The sequence below is a fragment of the Chiloscyllium plagiosum genome, chromosome 12 (assembly GCF_004010195.1).
Source record: "Chiloscyllium plagiosum isolate BGI_BamShark_2017 chromosome 12, ASM401019v2, whole genome shotgun sequence".
Lineage (NCBI taxonomy): Eukaryota > Metazoa > Chordata > Chondrichthyes > Orectolobiformes > Hemiscylliidae > Chiloscyllium > Chiloscyllium plagiosum.
This window is the reverse complement of record NC_057721.1, coordinates 69,054,132-69,071,593: the sequence shown is the minus strand read 5'-3', so window position 1 is coordinate 69,071,593 and position 17,462 is coordinate 69,054,132. Positions and strand designations below refer to the sequence as shown.

Genomic DNA, 17,462 nt, shown 5'->3' with positions numbered 1-17,462 from the left:
ATGCACTGCCCAGTATTCTATTCCATTGATTTCAATATTGTTTTGCTATCGCTTATTTAGGAACAACATCCAATGGGAATTTCTACCTCAATGATCTTCTGGCTATTCATTGTGTGGGGATTGCGGGCAGCATTAGGAGCCATTTTTGACATCTCTGGAGGTCATCTGTATGATATTTCATGGTGGTGAGAAGGATACAACTGTGTTTTGTACGCACCAAGGGTTTATGAAGAGGTGTCATTGAAATAGTAATTGCCTGTACTGCGCTGTATTCTTCTATGTTCTATGTTCTATATGATATTTCATGGTGGTGAGAAGGATACAACTGTGTTTTGTACGCACCAAGGGTTTATGAAGAGGTGTCATTGAAATAGTAATTTAAACTAACAGCAACTGGACCCATGTGTAAGTCTTGAACTTTTAACAAAGAACAATTTGCAAAGAAAAACGGCTCCAGGTGTAACAACAAGGAACAGAGCTTTAGATAGATGCAGCCGGTCTATAAGATTTTCAGAGGGATGTCACATTGTTCAGTTTGTGGGTGGTATAAGATTCTGAGCCCAACCAGAAAGATTTTGAGAAATAGTTTGCTGTTTCTTGATCTCTCTTTCACTGCAATTCCTTTTGGCAAAATGACAGTGCTAAGGAGTCACTAAAAGTGGCAACCGGAGGCCAGCAACTCTAACTGGCTGGGCCTTCTTCTTGGGGTCTTGATTCCAGACAAGAATCTAAGCTGGCCTTCCACTGCCTGATTAGCGTTGAATTTGGTGGACTTTCTCTGGAAAAACAGTCTAGCTGTTTCCTTGCTGCCTTAACAAGATTCTGCTTATCCCTCTCAGTGACTGAGCTTAACTTTTAAGGTCATGACCCTACCTTGTTCTGAGTACCTTCCACCCCCACCCCCCATTGATTTAAGCACTTTGGTACATCGATGGTGTGGTGAAATGGTGAGTGAGTGGAATAATTTCTGATCAGAACTTAACCTTATGTTTGAAAAAGGTATTCTACCTTGTATCACATTGGCACAGTGAATAAATCTTATTGTGTCTTTGATCACACAGGTACAATCCCACCACTGATTAAATCAGTGGTCCAGACCGAGGAAGGAATGGCAACCAATGAAGAACTGAAGATGCTGGTGACCATCTCATGCATTCTGCTGGCTGCCCTGCTGCTGTTTGCTCTGCTTCTGATTGTTCGAAGGCGACGGAGGGAGCAGCGCCTGAAAAGACTGAGGGGTTAGACACATTTATAGAGTCATAGAGTTATACAGCTCGGAAGCAGGCCCTTCTCTCCAACTCATCCATGCCAATCAGATATCGTAAACTGATCTAGTCCCATCTGCCAGCATTTGTATCCCTCTGAATCCTTCTTATTTATGGACCCATCCAGATGCCTTTTAAATGTTGTAATTGCACCAGCCTCCAACATTTCCTCTGGCAGCTCCTTTCACACACACACACTGCCCTCTACATGAAAAAGTTGCCTTTCAGGCCCTTTTCAAATCTTCCCCCTCTCACCATAAATCTCTACCCTGGGGAAAATACCTTGTCTATTTACCCTATCAATGCTCCTCATGATTTTAGAAACATCTATAAGGTCGCCCTCAGCCTCCAATCCTCCAAGGACAAAAGCCTCAGCCTATTCAGTTTCTCTCTGTCGCTTAAACTCTCCAGACCTAGCAACTTCCTGGTAAATATTTTCTGAACATTGTCAAGTTTAACAGCATCTTTCCTGTAGCAGGAAGACCCGAATTGAACACTGTATTGTAGAAGTGGCCTCACCAATGTCCTGTACAGACAAAACATGACATCCCAGTTCCTACACTGAATGCACTGACCAATGGAAGCAAGCATGTCAAATGTCATCTTCATCACTCTGTCTACCTGCAACTCTACTTGCACCTGCACTCTTTAAGTCTCTTCATCCAGTAAAACGTGCAGAGCCTTACTATTAACTGTACAAGTCCTGTCTTGGTTTGCCAAACCAAAATGCAATGCCTCACATTTATGTAACATAATCTGTATCTGCAATTGGCCCATATGATCAAGGTCCCATTGTACTCTGAAGTAACCTTTTTCACTGTCCATCACACCACCAAAATTGGTGTCATCTGCAAACTTACAAACCATACCTCCTATATTCACATCCAAATCATTTATAGAAATGACGAAAGGCAATGGACCCCACCTCAATCCTTGCAATTCATACGTTAGTCACAGTCTCTTTAAAAAGTCTCTTTGGACAATCTCAGATCCACACTCTCCCCTGACTATCATTTAAAGATGTCACTGGCCTTGACCATTTTTCTCCTGTTTGAGTGTTTTTGATGAAGAGCTTATGCTCGAAATGTCAACTCTCCTGCTCCTCGGATGCTGCCTGACCTTATGTGCTTTTCCAGAGCCACACTTTTGACTCTGATCTCCAGCATCTGCAGTCTTCACTTTCCCCTGAGCGTTTTTGTTGCCAGGTTACACTGTCACATGGTATAGCAAGGCCAGCATGGGGCCATCTCAAGGTTCTTTCTTTTTAACAGCTTGAGACAGGCATGATAATGAATATCTCCTTTTCTTACAGATGCCAAAAGTCTGGCCGAGATGTTGATGAGGTAATGCACTGCAATTTTTCAGTATTCAATGTCATTCATGTTACAGACTGCCAACGATGATACCTGTTCTATCTGGAATTTCTGTGCCCCTGTTGAAAACAAAAAAAAACATCACTGGTGACTATTCCAAAGTCACACCAGACAGCAGTATGGTCACTGCATCCACTTGCATATGCCAGGGTCACATATGGGCCTCATGACCAGCCAATGGTGGGTTATGGGTACCAAGCAAGCATACTCCAGCAGCTGGCCACTTCTCAGAGAATAGGAAACCAACTGGTGTCTACATTGAGCTGCCTGGCAAGGCCAAGACTTTAACAATGGGTGGCAGGAGTGGCCTCAAATGGGGCATCAGTAGTTCCAGATTGTTTAGGTGGCATTGCGGTGGGTCAGTCAGAAGTTGCTCACATATTTTGGATGAAGCCTTTGCTCCACAGGTTGAATTGAATGCCTGTTCCACCCCGTTTGTACCTGAAACAATGGCAATTTTCTGGAAGTATGAGCTATTAAAATCAGAGTCAAAGGGAAGGGGACATCTGGAACTTACACCAATGGAGCAAGTTAATATTTAGCTAATCAGAGTATGCAAGTGATGAAACATAGATTGAGAAGGAAGTGTTTTACTTATTCTTTGAATTATTTGGCAGGCCAGCCAATTGCTAATTTGCCTTCAGGGAGCTGATGCTGAGCTGCTTTTTTGAACTGCTGCAGTCTATGTGGCATCAGTATATATCTGAATACCATTAGGCATGAAAGGATGAGTGGTATAGCCCTGTGTCAAAATGGTGTGTGGCATGGAGGGGAACTTGTAACTTGCAGTGTTATGTGCTTCTGCTGCCCTCGCCTTTCTGGGCTGTCGAGCCACTGGATTTGGAAAGTATCAGTTAGAGTTGATGAACTCAATGTCAAAACTGGCACAGAAATGAAACAAGGAGAGGGAAAGAAGGAGACAGAGAGAGAAAAGGAGTAAAATAAGACAGCAATTAAACCATGAAGAAATTTTTGCCACTCAATACCAAAGAGGTTCTTTGGAAATAAGTCCTTACAATTTACCAGACCATATGGCTGCTCTCTCATTGGAGAGAGAGACAGAGAGAGAGAGAGAGAGAGAGAGACGACTGTGGTGATTTAGCCTGAGGGTCACCATGCCTCAGGCAAGAGGAGACAATGGGAAGGAAAGCTTCTCGATCAGAAGTGAACCCACACTGTTGGCAGCACTGTGCATTGCAAACCAGCCATCCAACCAACTGAGCAATCTGACCCTCAAATGACTTCTAATGCATTGTTAAGAGAATCTCTGATGATCAGTCAGGTTTAAATATACAGAGATGTTCACTAGTTCTTTGTGTCACTTCAGATTGACTTGTAAATGCCTTTGAGTATCATGATAGCACTGCTCTGTACAGTTCAATGGTGAGCTGTGCAATGAGATGCCATTTTCCTCAAGCAAACAGTGGGACAGTGCAATTGGACAGCAATATTAAAGTTACAGTCCTTATCTTTGCGTCATGTCTGAGGTTCCTAAGGAATTTATGCTTAAGTAATTGTAAGCATTATTAGCCTCATTACTACACCGACAGCATGTTATGGGCTAATATTCTCAAGGAACCGAACATGTTAAAAAAAGTCTTGGAAGCAATTGTTCTAATCACATTTGTTTAAAGATTATGATGACCTGTGCCTGTTAGAGGAGGCATATTTTGGATAAATATTTAAAGATGAGGTAATGTTGAGTGTCTGTAGATAATGTAAACTAAACCATTCCTCTAATTCGGAGAGACTCTCATGAATCAGCATCGTCTATTGTCCACATTTGGTGATTGACTGCAATTGAAAAAATCTTATAGATGTCAGAAATGAATTTGGAGGGTCCGCACAGCACTGTCAAGTTTGCTTTTGGTTGCATTGCCTGTTCTGTTTCCTTTTTCACCCAGTTGCAGTTAATCTGTGTCCGTGTTTCCTGAAATTCAGTGTCAGATTTTCGTATGCTCCACAGACCTTTAAAAATGGTGGGAAGGATACAGAGATAGAAGTGACGTTTGACAGATCCAGCTTTTGGCAGCAGGTGCATGGTACAACTAAAATGGGAAACCCCAACTCAGAAAAGAAATCTGAATTTCATGCTGTGCACAAACAGACTCCACTTTGCCTGTTTGAAGGATCCTCATTTGCAATGTGGCTGTCACAAGTTGGCAGAAGTGCCTAAATTTTCTTGAAGGGTGGAGAATGTCTTTATAACTGTCAAGATCTGAAACTTCTTTCAATAATACCATCTTTAAAATGAAAAGAAAAGACTACAGTTGTCGTTCCTGATGAAGGGCTTATGCCTGAAACGTTGATTCTCCTGCTCCTCAGATGCTGCCTGACCGGCTGTGCTTTTCCAGCACTACACTCTCGATACTGCTGTTGTCACTGGAGAGCTTTCTTAAAAAAAAATCCTGTTGCATGCTTTGCCTGACCGTCAATAAGAAGGAAACTATCAGATTAACAGGAACGTTCCAGCTGGTCAGACAATTTCCATAGATCTCTGTTGACATTTCCACAGATGTCACCCCTGAATCACTGAAAATGTTTGGCTGAATTTAAGGAGCTACAGTTATGTCATCAATGGATTCCGAGTTCACTATTTGTTTGACTATTCAAAGACGCTTTGAAAGGATTATTTGTTTTCGATGTGGTTCTGAATATAAATTTGTTCTGGTTTTTTCCCATGGTCCAAAGGTGTGCAGGTTAGGTGAATTGGCCATACTAAATTATCCACAGTGTTCAGGGATGTATAGGTTAGGTGCATTAGTCAGGGGAAATGTAGGGTAATGGGTTTGGGTGGGATATTCTTCGAGGGGGTGATGTGGACTTGTTGGGCCAAAGGGCCTGTTTCCACATTGTAGGGATTCTAATTCAAATTATGGTGCACTTGTTTTAAAGAGGGTCACAAACTAATGAAGAACTAAACAATAAAAACAAGAAGCTTTTGAAATGAAATGGTTACAATAATGTCATTATGTGGAAGACCTCAGACGTCATGGCTATTACCAGAACTTGCTTAAGGCACAGATATTAGGTTATATGTGGTTTTCTTTCTATCTCTTCCAAGTAAAAACACAAGGACATCTGATACCCTGAATAAACAGCAGCAGACACTGAGAATGCACATCGATATCCCTCGAGCACAGCTTCTGATAGAAGAGAGGGATACCATGGAAACAATCGGTATGAAATTCACCATCTCAATACTCTCCAAACATTTGTAAAATGATATCATTTAATTCCTAAATTAATTGCCTCTTTGACCATTAACCTGGATATAACAAAAATTCATCCTGCAGCTTGAGGGACAATAATGTTTCCTTTTCTTGGAGGCAGAATCTTGTTGAGGCACAGGAGCTAGGGAGTCTTGCCAGCTGGATGGAGAGCTGGTAAGAGTGCTGCACAGCTTCTTGGCAGTGGAGGGATGTAGAGAGAAAGAGATTGAAGGGGTAGAGCAGCTTCCTGTCCTATGTTCAGTCCTTTAATCAAGCTTTGAGTGTCAGGATACCCCTCCCCTTAATTGGCTGACAGGTGACCAACACGGGTTCTTCTTTGGACGCGTTGCATGGCACATGAACACATGTAGCTGGGCTAATCCCAGTGTTGGAGAGATGAGGCCCTTAAAGTAGTTCCTTAATTGACCAATTAGTAGACTCAGTTGATGGAGCAGGAAAACCAACCAGGAGCCTTCCCACCCAGAACTTAGAATCATAGAGTCGTATGGGACAGAAACAGACTCTTTGGCCTAACTTGCACATGCTGACCAACTTTCCTAAAATGAACTATTCCCATTTGCCGCTATTTCACCCATATACCCCTAAACCTTCCATATCCACATACCTGTCCAAATGTCTTTTAAATGTTGTAATTGTACTCACCTCTACTGCTTCTGCTGACAGTTTGTTTCATAAATACACCATCCTCCGTGAGAAAACATTATCTCTTAGGTTCCTTTTAAATCTTACCCCTCTCACCTTAAACCTATGCCCTGTGGTTTTGGAGTCTTGCACCCTGGTAGGAAGACCTTGGCTATTTACGCTATCTATGCCCTTCATGATTTTATAAACCTCTATAAGGTCACTCCTCGACCTCCGACACTCCAGGGAAAAAAGACCCAGCCTTTCCTCATAACTCAAACCCGTGTAGTCATGGTAACTTAATTCAAGCAGAGGCGTAAGGCACGGTAGGGGTGGAGGGTTGGAAGCATCACTCTGAAATAAATGTTTTTCCTGTCACAAAGCTTTTCACCTCAGGAAGCCAAAAATTCTGCCCTTGGTTCTGAAGGGCTCGGGCAAAGTGCGGAAATTTGCCAGAATTCACAGAATCACGGAAGTGTTACAGCACATGAGGTCATTCAACCCATTGTGTCTGCATCGGCTATTCAAATGAGCATCGTTTCTTGCAACCAATTCCATGCATATTCCCCATACACTTGCACATTACTTCTGTCCAGGTAAACATCTAATCCCTGTTGAATGCCTCAATTGAACTGTCCTCCCCTACATTTTCAGGTTGCGAATTCACTACGGAGCTATTTGCTGTGTGGAAAAGGTTTGCTTGCATCATTTGCAAGTCACTTTAAATCTGTGACCACTGGTTCTTTATCCTTTTGCAAGCGTTATCAGTTTCCCACTACCTGATCCATCAAACCTGCCCATAACTGTGAATTATACCATTGGGCTTCATTCTGTTGAGGAGAGTAGAGGAACTGTTGTTGTTCTTCTAAGTGTAAGTTGTAAGGAGATTTAATAGAGGTGTTCAGAATTATAAAGGATCTTAATAGGATAATTAAGGAGAGATTGTTTCCAATGACACAAGAGTCAGCAAGCAGATGTCAAAGATTTAAGATCAACTGGAAAAGTAAAATAATTACAAATTTAAAAATAAGATAGTGAAGAAGAGATTTTTTTTAATGAATCTGCACTTCACTGCCTGAAAGAATATTGGGAAGAGATTCATGGAGTCACAGAGTAATTTACAACACACAGGGAGGCACGTAATAACCATTCTGAATGCAATAATAACCTTCAAAAGGCAATTGGACACATACTTGAAAAGGAAACTTTGCAGATTTGTCACAAAAGAGGAGTGGGACTCATTAGAAAGCTCTTTTAAACAAGCAACATCAGTAGTACAATGGGTCGCTTGGGCTCCTTCTGTGCTCTATGATTGTACAGCTTGTACATTTTCATGGTAGCTCAGTGGTTAACACTGCTGCCGTACAGTGTGAGGGACCTGGGTTTGATTCCACCCTTGGGTGACTGTGTGGAGTTTGCACATTCTCCCTGTGGTTTGTATGAGTTTCGTCCTACAGTCCAAAGATATACAGGTTAGGTGGATTGGCCATGCAAAATTGCCCATAGTATCCAGGGATGAATGGATTAGTCATGGGAAATGCAGGGTGATAGGGTAGGGGATGAGTCTGAGGGGGATGCTTTTTGGAGTCAATGGACCAAATGGCCCACTTTCACATTGCTGGGATTCTATGATTTATAACACTTAAAGGTACAAACTTTTTTCTAGTTATAGTTGGTTACATATGGCAATGACAGCTTTCCGATACTTTGTTCAAGTGGTCAATCTTCATTAATAATATTAGACAGTCAGCATTGCCAAGATAACCTTTCATGGTGGATATTAAAAAAAGTATTGTAACTTTGTTCAATTCCTACACAGTTGTGCTTCCCAGCAGAAGTTGCCACATAGTAATCACATGATATCGAAATGCCTTGTCAACTTTTTTCTAATATAAAATGATTATGTCAACATATGACAATGGAAAGTAGCCCTCAATATAATCACACTGAAGTTACATTGACTGGCCAGCAGTGGGGCTAGAGCACCTCAGTCTGTTCCTCTGCCAGGATTGTCAAGAAGCTCAGACAAGTCAAATTCCTTGCTTCTTAAATCCGCTCTATCTTGTGTATTTACCTGTAAATGATTACATAAAATATATTTATATAATAACAAGGACAGGATTAATGACTTTGAAATGACCACTGAATTGCATCAGTGCATGATACCAATTTATTCCTGTCTTTTAGCACCACTTCGGATTCTGATTGACCATGCAATGATGAAAGAGCACTTATCTATATGTGTGTATGTGTGTGTTTACATTACAATGTATAGACATATAATGAAAAGAAATATGCACAAATAGCTAACTGTTACTTGTCATGGAGAATGAAAAGATCACTTTGATAAAGCTGAAACTGCTATGAAGTTTTGGGATAAACAGAGGTTAAAGGGCCAGTAATAACCAGAAAGGAAGTGGAATTGCATATGCACATACCCAGTGTGAGAGGAGAGAGCCATATGAGTTATAGCACAGAAGGAGGCCATTTAATCCCTCATACTGGAGCTGGTGCTTAGTTAGTCCTTAACTTGAACTATGTTACACTAATCTCCTTGTCCTCAGCCTCACCTCTGAATCAGGAGGTTGTGGGTTTATGCCCCCTTCCAAAGACTTAAACCCCATAATCGAGGGTGACTCCAGTACCCTGCTGAATAGAGTGGTGCACTGTCAACGGTGCCATCTTTATGATGAGACATGAAAACAAGGCCCTGTGTGCTCCACAAACTATTGCTAAGAGTTGCAAAACAAAAACAGGCAAGTTCTCCATGGTGTTCAACAGTCAACATCTTTAGGGTAGAAAACCTAGTAATTTAATCCATGGCTTTCTGTGAACACTTGCTGTTCTAGTTGGTTGCCTTTTACCCTTTCATTTCAACAGTAACTTAACTTCACAATGTTTGAGGCTGCAGTGTTTTGCTGAGATGGCAGAGGCACATTTAACTCTTGCAAGTTCTTTCTGTTTCCTTGCTCAGAATCATAGAAATGAGAGAACCTTCAGATTGGAGCAGTGCAGGAACTGAACTCAACAGAAACTCCACTTTGAAGCAATAAAGCCTCTCATGATTGCATCAAACTGCATGCCACCTTTCATTTTAATATCTCTTTTGGATGAAAATCTGTTGAAAGACTGATTTGTGAACAGTGTACACCTGCTGTGTTACAGACGACCGATCTACTGTGCTACTGACGGATTCGGACTTTGGAGAGGCTGTGAAACAGAAATCGCTAACAGCCACACACACTGTCCATTACCACTCAGTCTCGCAGGCCACTGGCCCTCTAGTGGATGTTTCAGATGCCCGACCTGGAACCAGTGAGTATTCTTGATGGAGAGGGAATGTAAGTGAGAAAAACCAACATGAGAGAGTGTGGGTATGGTTGCCATGATGGTGAATGGATCTGTTCCCATTAGTTCCTTTATTGTTCAGAGTATTGAGTACAGGAGTTGGGAGATCACATTGCGGCTGTACAGGATATTGGTTAGGCCACTGTTGGAATATTGCAATTCTGATCTCCTTTCTATCGCAAAGATGTTGTGAAACTTGAAAGGATAGAGAAAAGATTTACAAGGATGTTCCCAAGGTTGGAGGATTTGAGCTATAAGGAGAGGTTGAATAGGCTGGGGCTGTTTTCCTGGAGCGTCAGAAGCTGAGGGGTGACCTCATAGATCATGAAGGGCATAGATAGGACAAACTGACAAGGTATTTTCCCTGGGGTTGGGGAGTCCAGAACTAGAGATTATAGGTTTATGGTGAGAGGGGAAAGATATAAAAGAGAGCTAAGGGGCAACTTTTTCCCACAGACAGTGGTGCGTGTATAAAATGGGCTGCCAGAGGAAGTGGTGGAGGCTGGTACAATTGAAACATTTAAAAGGCACCTGGATGGGTATATGAATAGGAAGGGTTTGGAGGGATATGGGCTGGCTGCTGGCAGTTGGGACTAGATTGGGTTGGGATATCTGGTCGGTATGGACGAGTTAGATCGAAGGGTCTGTTTACGTATTGTACATCTCTATGACTCTGTGACTCTAGTGGTCACAGCTGTCTTTAACTATTGTTGGCTTCATTTGAGTAGGAATGGGAGTTTTTGTCATGGACTCTGATTGGACACCAGTCTGTGTTCTAAGGAGTATCCCTCAAAGAGCTTGTCTCTGAAATTCCAATGAGGTGCCCCTGGTATAGCTTCTGAGAAAATGGCATAAACCCACTATTACTTGCAAAACACATTTGGACTATTGCCTTATGGAACCTTGTTCTAATGTTCAAATTGATGGGCATTTCAGGCATTAAGTAATGGTTAGTCTGTGTCAGAGAAGAAATAGTCAGCTCCAGTGATATGCCCTGATGGCACTTGTTCTGTTGCAAATTGACAACAACTTTCATTTCCCACTCTTACCATCCTGATAGCCTGTCTGAGTATCAGCTTTGAGCTCAGCCACAAAGAAAAACTCATGGATTCAAATTCACTCAGTGCCTGATTCAAACAGCTTAATTTCCATGGAGATGGGAAGATTTCTTGATTCACTGATGCCCTGCCCCCACACTGAGCCAATCCCAATTTTGTAAGGATGAGGAAGGATGCATTGTGGAATTCACACAAGCAGGAAACCTCCAAATCAGTTTGATCATTTGAACTTAGTGCTGGGTTTCAACAGACTCCAGTTTGGCTCTTGCAAAAGTCTGAATCATAGACCAAGAGAGAAATTGGTTGGCCTTTCGTAAATGCTTTCTAAGGGTGGTCTGATCTGTCTTGATCAGAAATATTTTTTTCAAAATCCCTTCTCTTTAAACCGCAAGAGAAAAAAACTAGCTCAGTGTCAGTGACTTTTTTTATACAAACACTCTGCTGAACTATTTTAGCTGGGGTAGCATCTGTTGGAGCAGTTTCAATAGAGATATTTGTTGAAATTTTCCAAAATGCAATTCATCATGAATGCTTCACTGAGTTTCAAATACTACAACTTTCCCAGCATGGAATCTACAATCATTGTTTGATTGACAGCTTAGAGCAGATATTAAGGGATTAGTTACTTAAATAGAAGTTTGTTTTTTATAAAAGATTAATCATAGAGTCATACAGCACAGAAACAGATCCTTTGGTCCAACTCATTCATGCCAATCAGGTTTTCTAAACTGAGCTAATCACGTTTGCCTGTGTTTGGCCCGTATTCCTCACAACCTTTCCTACCTATATACATGTCAGAATGTCTTTTTAAATGTTGTAACTGTACACACCTCTACCATCTGTCTGGCAGTTCGTTCCATATGCACACCACTCTCTGAGTGAAAAAGTTGCCCCTCAGGTCCCTTTTAAAAGTTTCTTTCCCCTTTCATATTAAACCTTTGCTATCCAGTTTTGGCCTCCCCTACCCCAGGGAAAAGGCCTTGGTTATTCACCTTTTCCATGCTTTCTTGATTTTATAAATCTCTAAAAGGTCGCCCCTCAGCCTCATATGCTCCATGAAAAAAAGACTCAGTCTATCAAGCCTCTCCTTATAACCCAAATCCTCCAGTCACAATAACATATTTATCAATCATTTCTGTACTCGTTCCAATTTAATAACATCCTTCCTGTACAAGGGTGACCAGAATTATACACAGTACTCCAAAAGTGGCCTCACCAATATCCTGTACATGATGTCACAATTTCTGCACTCAATGTACTGACCAATGAAGGCAAGCGTGCCACACACCTTCTGTCTACCTGTCTACCTGTGTCACAACTTTCAAGGAACTATGTACCTGTACCGCTAGATCAGATTCAAAAACTCTGGTTTGCATGAAGGGGAGACTCGCTTTCCATCATCAGGTCTGTACACTGAGAACTTAATTGGATTTTTAGAAAATATTTTTCATCTCCACAAGACTCATGGATGCTGAATGGGTCAGAATTGCTTTGGCACAAAGGGGTATGATGGACCTCAAGAGTAGGTGGAGGAGTGGGTTAATTTTGAGTTGACATAACAATATGAGGGCTGCATGGTGGTGGCGAGTGGTCTAGCCCATTTAATTTGGAATTCTCAATCCTGGGAATATATATCACTACAATACATGACTGACTCAATATCACTTTTTGAAATCTAAATTTATGCGAGTCCACTGAATTTATACCATCCTGCGTCTGCTTAGCTGTATCCGGAGATAGCAGGTTTAACTGCATCCCATGTCACATTAAGCGCACCACCCACACCCCATTTCTCCTTTACCCAGAGCAAAAGTCTTGGGACATTGGGTAACTGGGGCATTTTTTGCTAAGGCATACCAGTTGAGTCAGGACATTTCCCATTTCAAGCCACCTTGCCTGAAGACTGGAGACAGAATTTTTCATAGGGCAGTGTTTTCCACCCTGCTACCAGCAAACGTCAGTAGGAGGTGCAGCCCCACTCCGGACAGCCATGGAGCATTACTTAGCTGGATGAGAGACTGCTGCCCTTATTGGGAGGAAGTCCCATCTTGGAAATGCTCGTCAACTATATAAACTGGCAGCTCTCTACAACCAGCAGAGACACAGGTAATAGAGGCCTTTGCTGGGACAACACCAAATCCCACAGAAAGATCTGCCAGGAACCCTGGAAATTGGTACAGGATACGTGATGTAGCTCGGAAATGAAGCCTCAGTGGGGGAAAGGAGCTAGAGGATGAGAATTGTCATAATAATGTAATGATAACCAGTTCATCGGTGGTTGATTAATTCCATGAGTTAGTTTATTTTTTGTCAAAGTATAAAGTCATAAAGACATACAGCATTGAAACAGACCCTTCAGTCCAACTTTTCCAATCTATTACCACCTGCCAGCACCCACCCCATATCCCTCCAAACACTTCCTCTTTATATACCTATCCAGATGCCTTTTAAATGTTGCAATTGTACCAGCCTCCACCACATCCTCTGGCAGCTCGTTCCATACACGTACCATCCTCTGCGTGAAAAAGTTGCCCCTTAGGTCTCGTTTATATCTTTCCCCTCTCACCTTAAACCTAAGCCCTCTAGTTCTGGACTCCCCTTCCCCAGGGATAAGACTTTGTCTGTTTACCCTATCCATGCCCCTCATGATTTTATAAACCTCTATAAGGTCACCCCTCAGCTCTGACATTCCAGGGAAAACAGCACTAGCCTATTCAACCTCTCCAGATAGCTCAAATCCTCCAACCCTGGCAACATCCTTGTAAATCTTTTCTGAAACCTTTCAAGTTTCACAACATCTTTCCAGTGAGAAGGAGACCAGAATTGCACACAATATTCCATCAGTGGCCTAACCAATGTCCTGTACAGCTGCACATTATAAACTACGAAGCAGAAACTATAGCAAACCAAATGATTTCTATGTGTGCAGCATGCAAACTGGAGGAGACTGAGTCGCAACATTGTGTGTACATTGCACATGGAGTCCATAAAGATGAATTCTCTTAAGGGAACCGACAACAGGGGTTATGTTTGAGAAGACTTTAGATGAGATTTCCCAATCAGGAAAGAGTGCATGTGCGTGTGTGTGAGAGAGAGACAGGCAAACTTCCACCCCCACCCCGATACCCAAATAGGTAACAATGCTCGGTTCCCTCCACCACTATACCCTCCCCCATCAAAAGCCCCCCACCCCCACAACTGAAATCCTCCTTCCCACCAGCCTCAAAGTTACACTCTGACAGACAGCACTCTTAACTGGCCACTAACCGTCTGCCTAAGAGCCTCAGTCAAGGTGGGCAAGCTTCCCCAGTCTTCTGTCAAACCCATAAAATCACGGCCAGGTGGAAGACAGGTGAGGAAGGAATGGGAAGGATATTTGTAGATGTCTGCGGATGGAAGATTTGCACAATTCTGTCCTTTGTGAAGAGGTCGATGAAAAATAAAGAAAAAGTGTCACAGTTTGACCAATTCAATCTCATATAAACAGGAGGTTTATACTTGATCAGTTTAGATATTAACTCTCCTCTGAGAACTATAGGAATGATTTAGCCCAGAAAAGGGCCCTTTGGCCCATCTTTCCATGCCCCCAAAGGCATCCCATTTTCCTGCACATGGCCAATACCCCTGCAGCTTACAGCACTTAAGGTGCAGATCCAGGTACATTTTCAAAGAGTTTCGGGTCTCTGCCTCCACCACCAACTCAGGCAGTGAATTCCATACACCCATCATCTACTGCATAATGAAGTTATTCCCCATACCCCCCCTAAACTTTCAGCCACCCAGTTTGATTCTGGTTTTTGAAATCTCTGCCAAGGGAAACAGATTCCTCCTGTCTACTCTATCTCTACCCCTCACAATGTTGTACACCTCATCACGTCACCCTCCTGCCGTCTCTACTCCAAGGAAAACAACCCCAATCTCTCCTCGTCACTATACACTCCAGCCCCCGCAACATTCCAGTCAATCTTCTCTGCACTCTCTTCAGCGTACTTATGTCCTTCCTATTACTGTGGTGACTAGAACTGTACATAATATTTCAGTGAGGTGATGCACTTTGGAAAGAATAATAGGAAGACAGAGTACTGGGTCAATGGAAAGATTCGTGGTAGTATGGATGTGCAGAGGGATCCTGGAGTCCTTTACATAGATCCTTGAAAGTTGCCAACCAGGTGGATAGTGCTGTTAAGAAAGCATATGGTGTGTTGGTTTCATTCATAGAGGGATTGAGTTCCGGAGCCGCAGTATCATGCTGCAACTGTACAAAATGCTGGTGTGGCCACACTTGGAATGTTGTGTACAGTTCTGGTCCCCATATTTCTGGAAGGATGTGGAAGCATTGGAAAAGGTGCAGAGGAGATTTACCAGGATGTTGCCTGGTCTGGAGGGAAGGTCTTATGAGGAAAGGCTGAGAGACTTGAACCTGTTCTCATTGGTAAGAAGAAGGCTAAGAGGGGATTTGATAGAGAGATACAAGATGATCCGAGGATTAGATAGGGTAGACAGTGAAAGTCTTTTTCCTCGGGTGATGATATCAGTGTGTACGAGGGGGCATAACTACAATTTGAGGGGTAATAGATTTAAGACTGATGTCAGAGGCAGGTTCTTTACACAGAGAGTGGTAAGGGTGTGGAATGCCCTACCTGCTAATGTAGTCAACTCAGCCATATTAGGGAGATTTAAACAATTCTTAGATAAGCACATGGATGATTTTGGGATAGTGTAGGGGGATAGTGCAGGGGGATGAGTTGAGAATAGTTCACAGGATAGCGCAACATCGAGGGCCGAAGGGCCTGTTCTGCGCTGTATTGTTCTATGTTCTATGTTCTGGTTGTGGCCTCACCAGTGTTTTATACAATTTCATCATTATATCCCTTTTTTGCATTCCATATCTCTGCCAATGAAGGAGAACATTCCATATATCTTCTTTATAATCTTTCCTACCTGTACTGCTACCTTTAATGACCTCTTCCCTCTCAGTATATTCCCATTTATTATGTATTGCGTTTTACTATTTGACCTTCCTAAATGTATTACCTCACATTTATTAGAGTTGAACTCCATCAGCCACTTTCCTGTCCACTCCAACAACCAATCTTATCATTTTGGAGCTTGCAGCTCTTTTCTATCCATGACATGGCCAATTTTTGTACAACCTGCAAATTTCCAAATTGTGCCCCTCAAATCCAAATCTTAGTGTAGAAATCAAACATCAGGTTTCCCAACACTAAGCCCTGAGGAACACCACTTGAAACAGCTGTCTATTCACAAGGGCAGCCATCAACCATTAGCCTTTGTTTTCTGTTTCTCAGCCAATGATCCAATTTGACACATTACCGTGTATCCCTTGGGCTTTTACTTTTTTTAACTGGGCCTACCATGTGGGACCTTGTCAAATGCCTTACTAAATTCGATGTAGACACCATCCATTGCAGAACCCTCGTTGATCCTCCATGTCACTTCCTCAAAGAATTCAATCAAATTTGTAAGATATAACCATCCCTTCACAAAGCTATGTTGACTATCCCTGACTAGTCCATGCCTTTCTAAGTGACAGTTTATATGATCTCTCAGGATCGATTCCAACAATTTACCCACCACTAAAATAAGACTAATTGGCCTACAATTGTTTGATATTTCCTTTACAAACATGGAACCACATTTGCATTCCTCCAGTCCTCCAATACCTCACCTGTGTCTAGTGAAGATTGGAAAATAATCCCCAGATCATCTGTTATTTCCTCCCTGACCATCAATATGCCAGGGGAACAACCTATCTGGTCCTGGTGATTTATCCACTTTTAAGATTCCACTTCCTCTAATACTTCACCTCTCATTTTGATTATTTTGTCCGATATTTCACACTGCTCCTCTTGGATTCCTGTACCCACATGATCCTTTCCTTTATGAATACGGAGACGAAAAGATAATTTAAAATCCTTCCCATATTCTCTGCATCTTCACACAAGTTCTCTTCTTCATCTCTGATAGGTCCTACTTTTCCTTAACTATCCTTTTGCTCCTTATATAATGATAAAACATCTTTGGGTTTTCCTTTGTCTTGCTTGCTAATATTTTTCTAATAGCCTCTCTTTAATTGCCTTGTGTTTTACTTGATTCCTGTGCTTCCTCTAGGCTACCTGCAGTGTTGAGTTTTTTTGTGACTATCATAAACTCTCTTTTTCTGTTTAATCTTCCCCTGTATTTTTCTAGACAACCTAGATTTGGCAGTAGCATTCTTATTTTTGAAGGGGGCTTGTCTGCTTTGTGCCCTAATAATCTCATATTTTAGTGCCTCCCACTGGTTTTCCACTGAGTTTATCCTTTGGCAACCCTATCCAGTGCTCCTCAGTCAAATCACTTCGCAGTTTTGTAAAATTTGCCTTCCCCAAGATAAAACCTGATTTATCTCTGTCTACAATAAGACTAAATCTAACAGAATTGTGGTCACTATCCTCAATATAGCCACCCACTGTCATTTCACCCACTTGTGCAGCTTCATTTTCCAAAATTAAATCCACAATTGTGTTTCCTCTCATTGGGCTTGTCATGTATTCTTTAAAATAA

At 42.0% G+C, this 17,462-nt stretch overlaps 1 protein-coding gene across 2 annotated transcripts in view; it reads left to right on the top strand.

Moving 5' to 3' along the window:
* Positions 1 to 17,462, top strand: part of LOC122555394 (Down syndrome cell adhesion molecule homolog) — a 662,754-nt gene that overhangs the window by 611,605 nt on the left and 33,687 nt on the right. Inside the window, exons 27-30 of one of the 2 annotated variants that reach the window (XM_043701363.1) lie at positions 1,062 to 1,238; positions 2,578 to 2,608; positions 5,703 to 5,818; positions 9,658 to 9,807. In XM_043701363.1, coding sequence (XP_043557298.1) covers positions 1,062 to 1,238; positions 2,578 to 2,608; positions 5,703 to 5,818; positions 9,658 to 9,807 — 474 coding nt within the window. The other variant, XM_043701364.1, reaches the window with a different exon arrangement.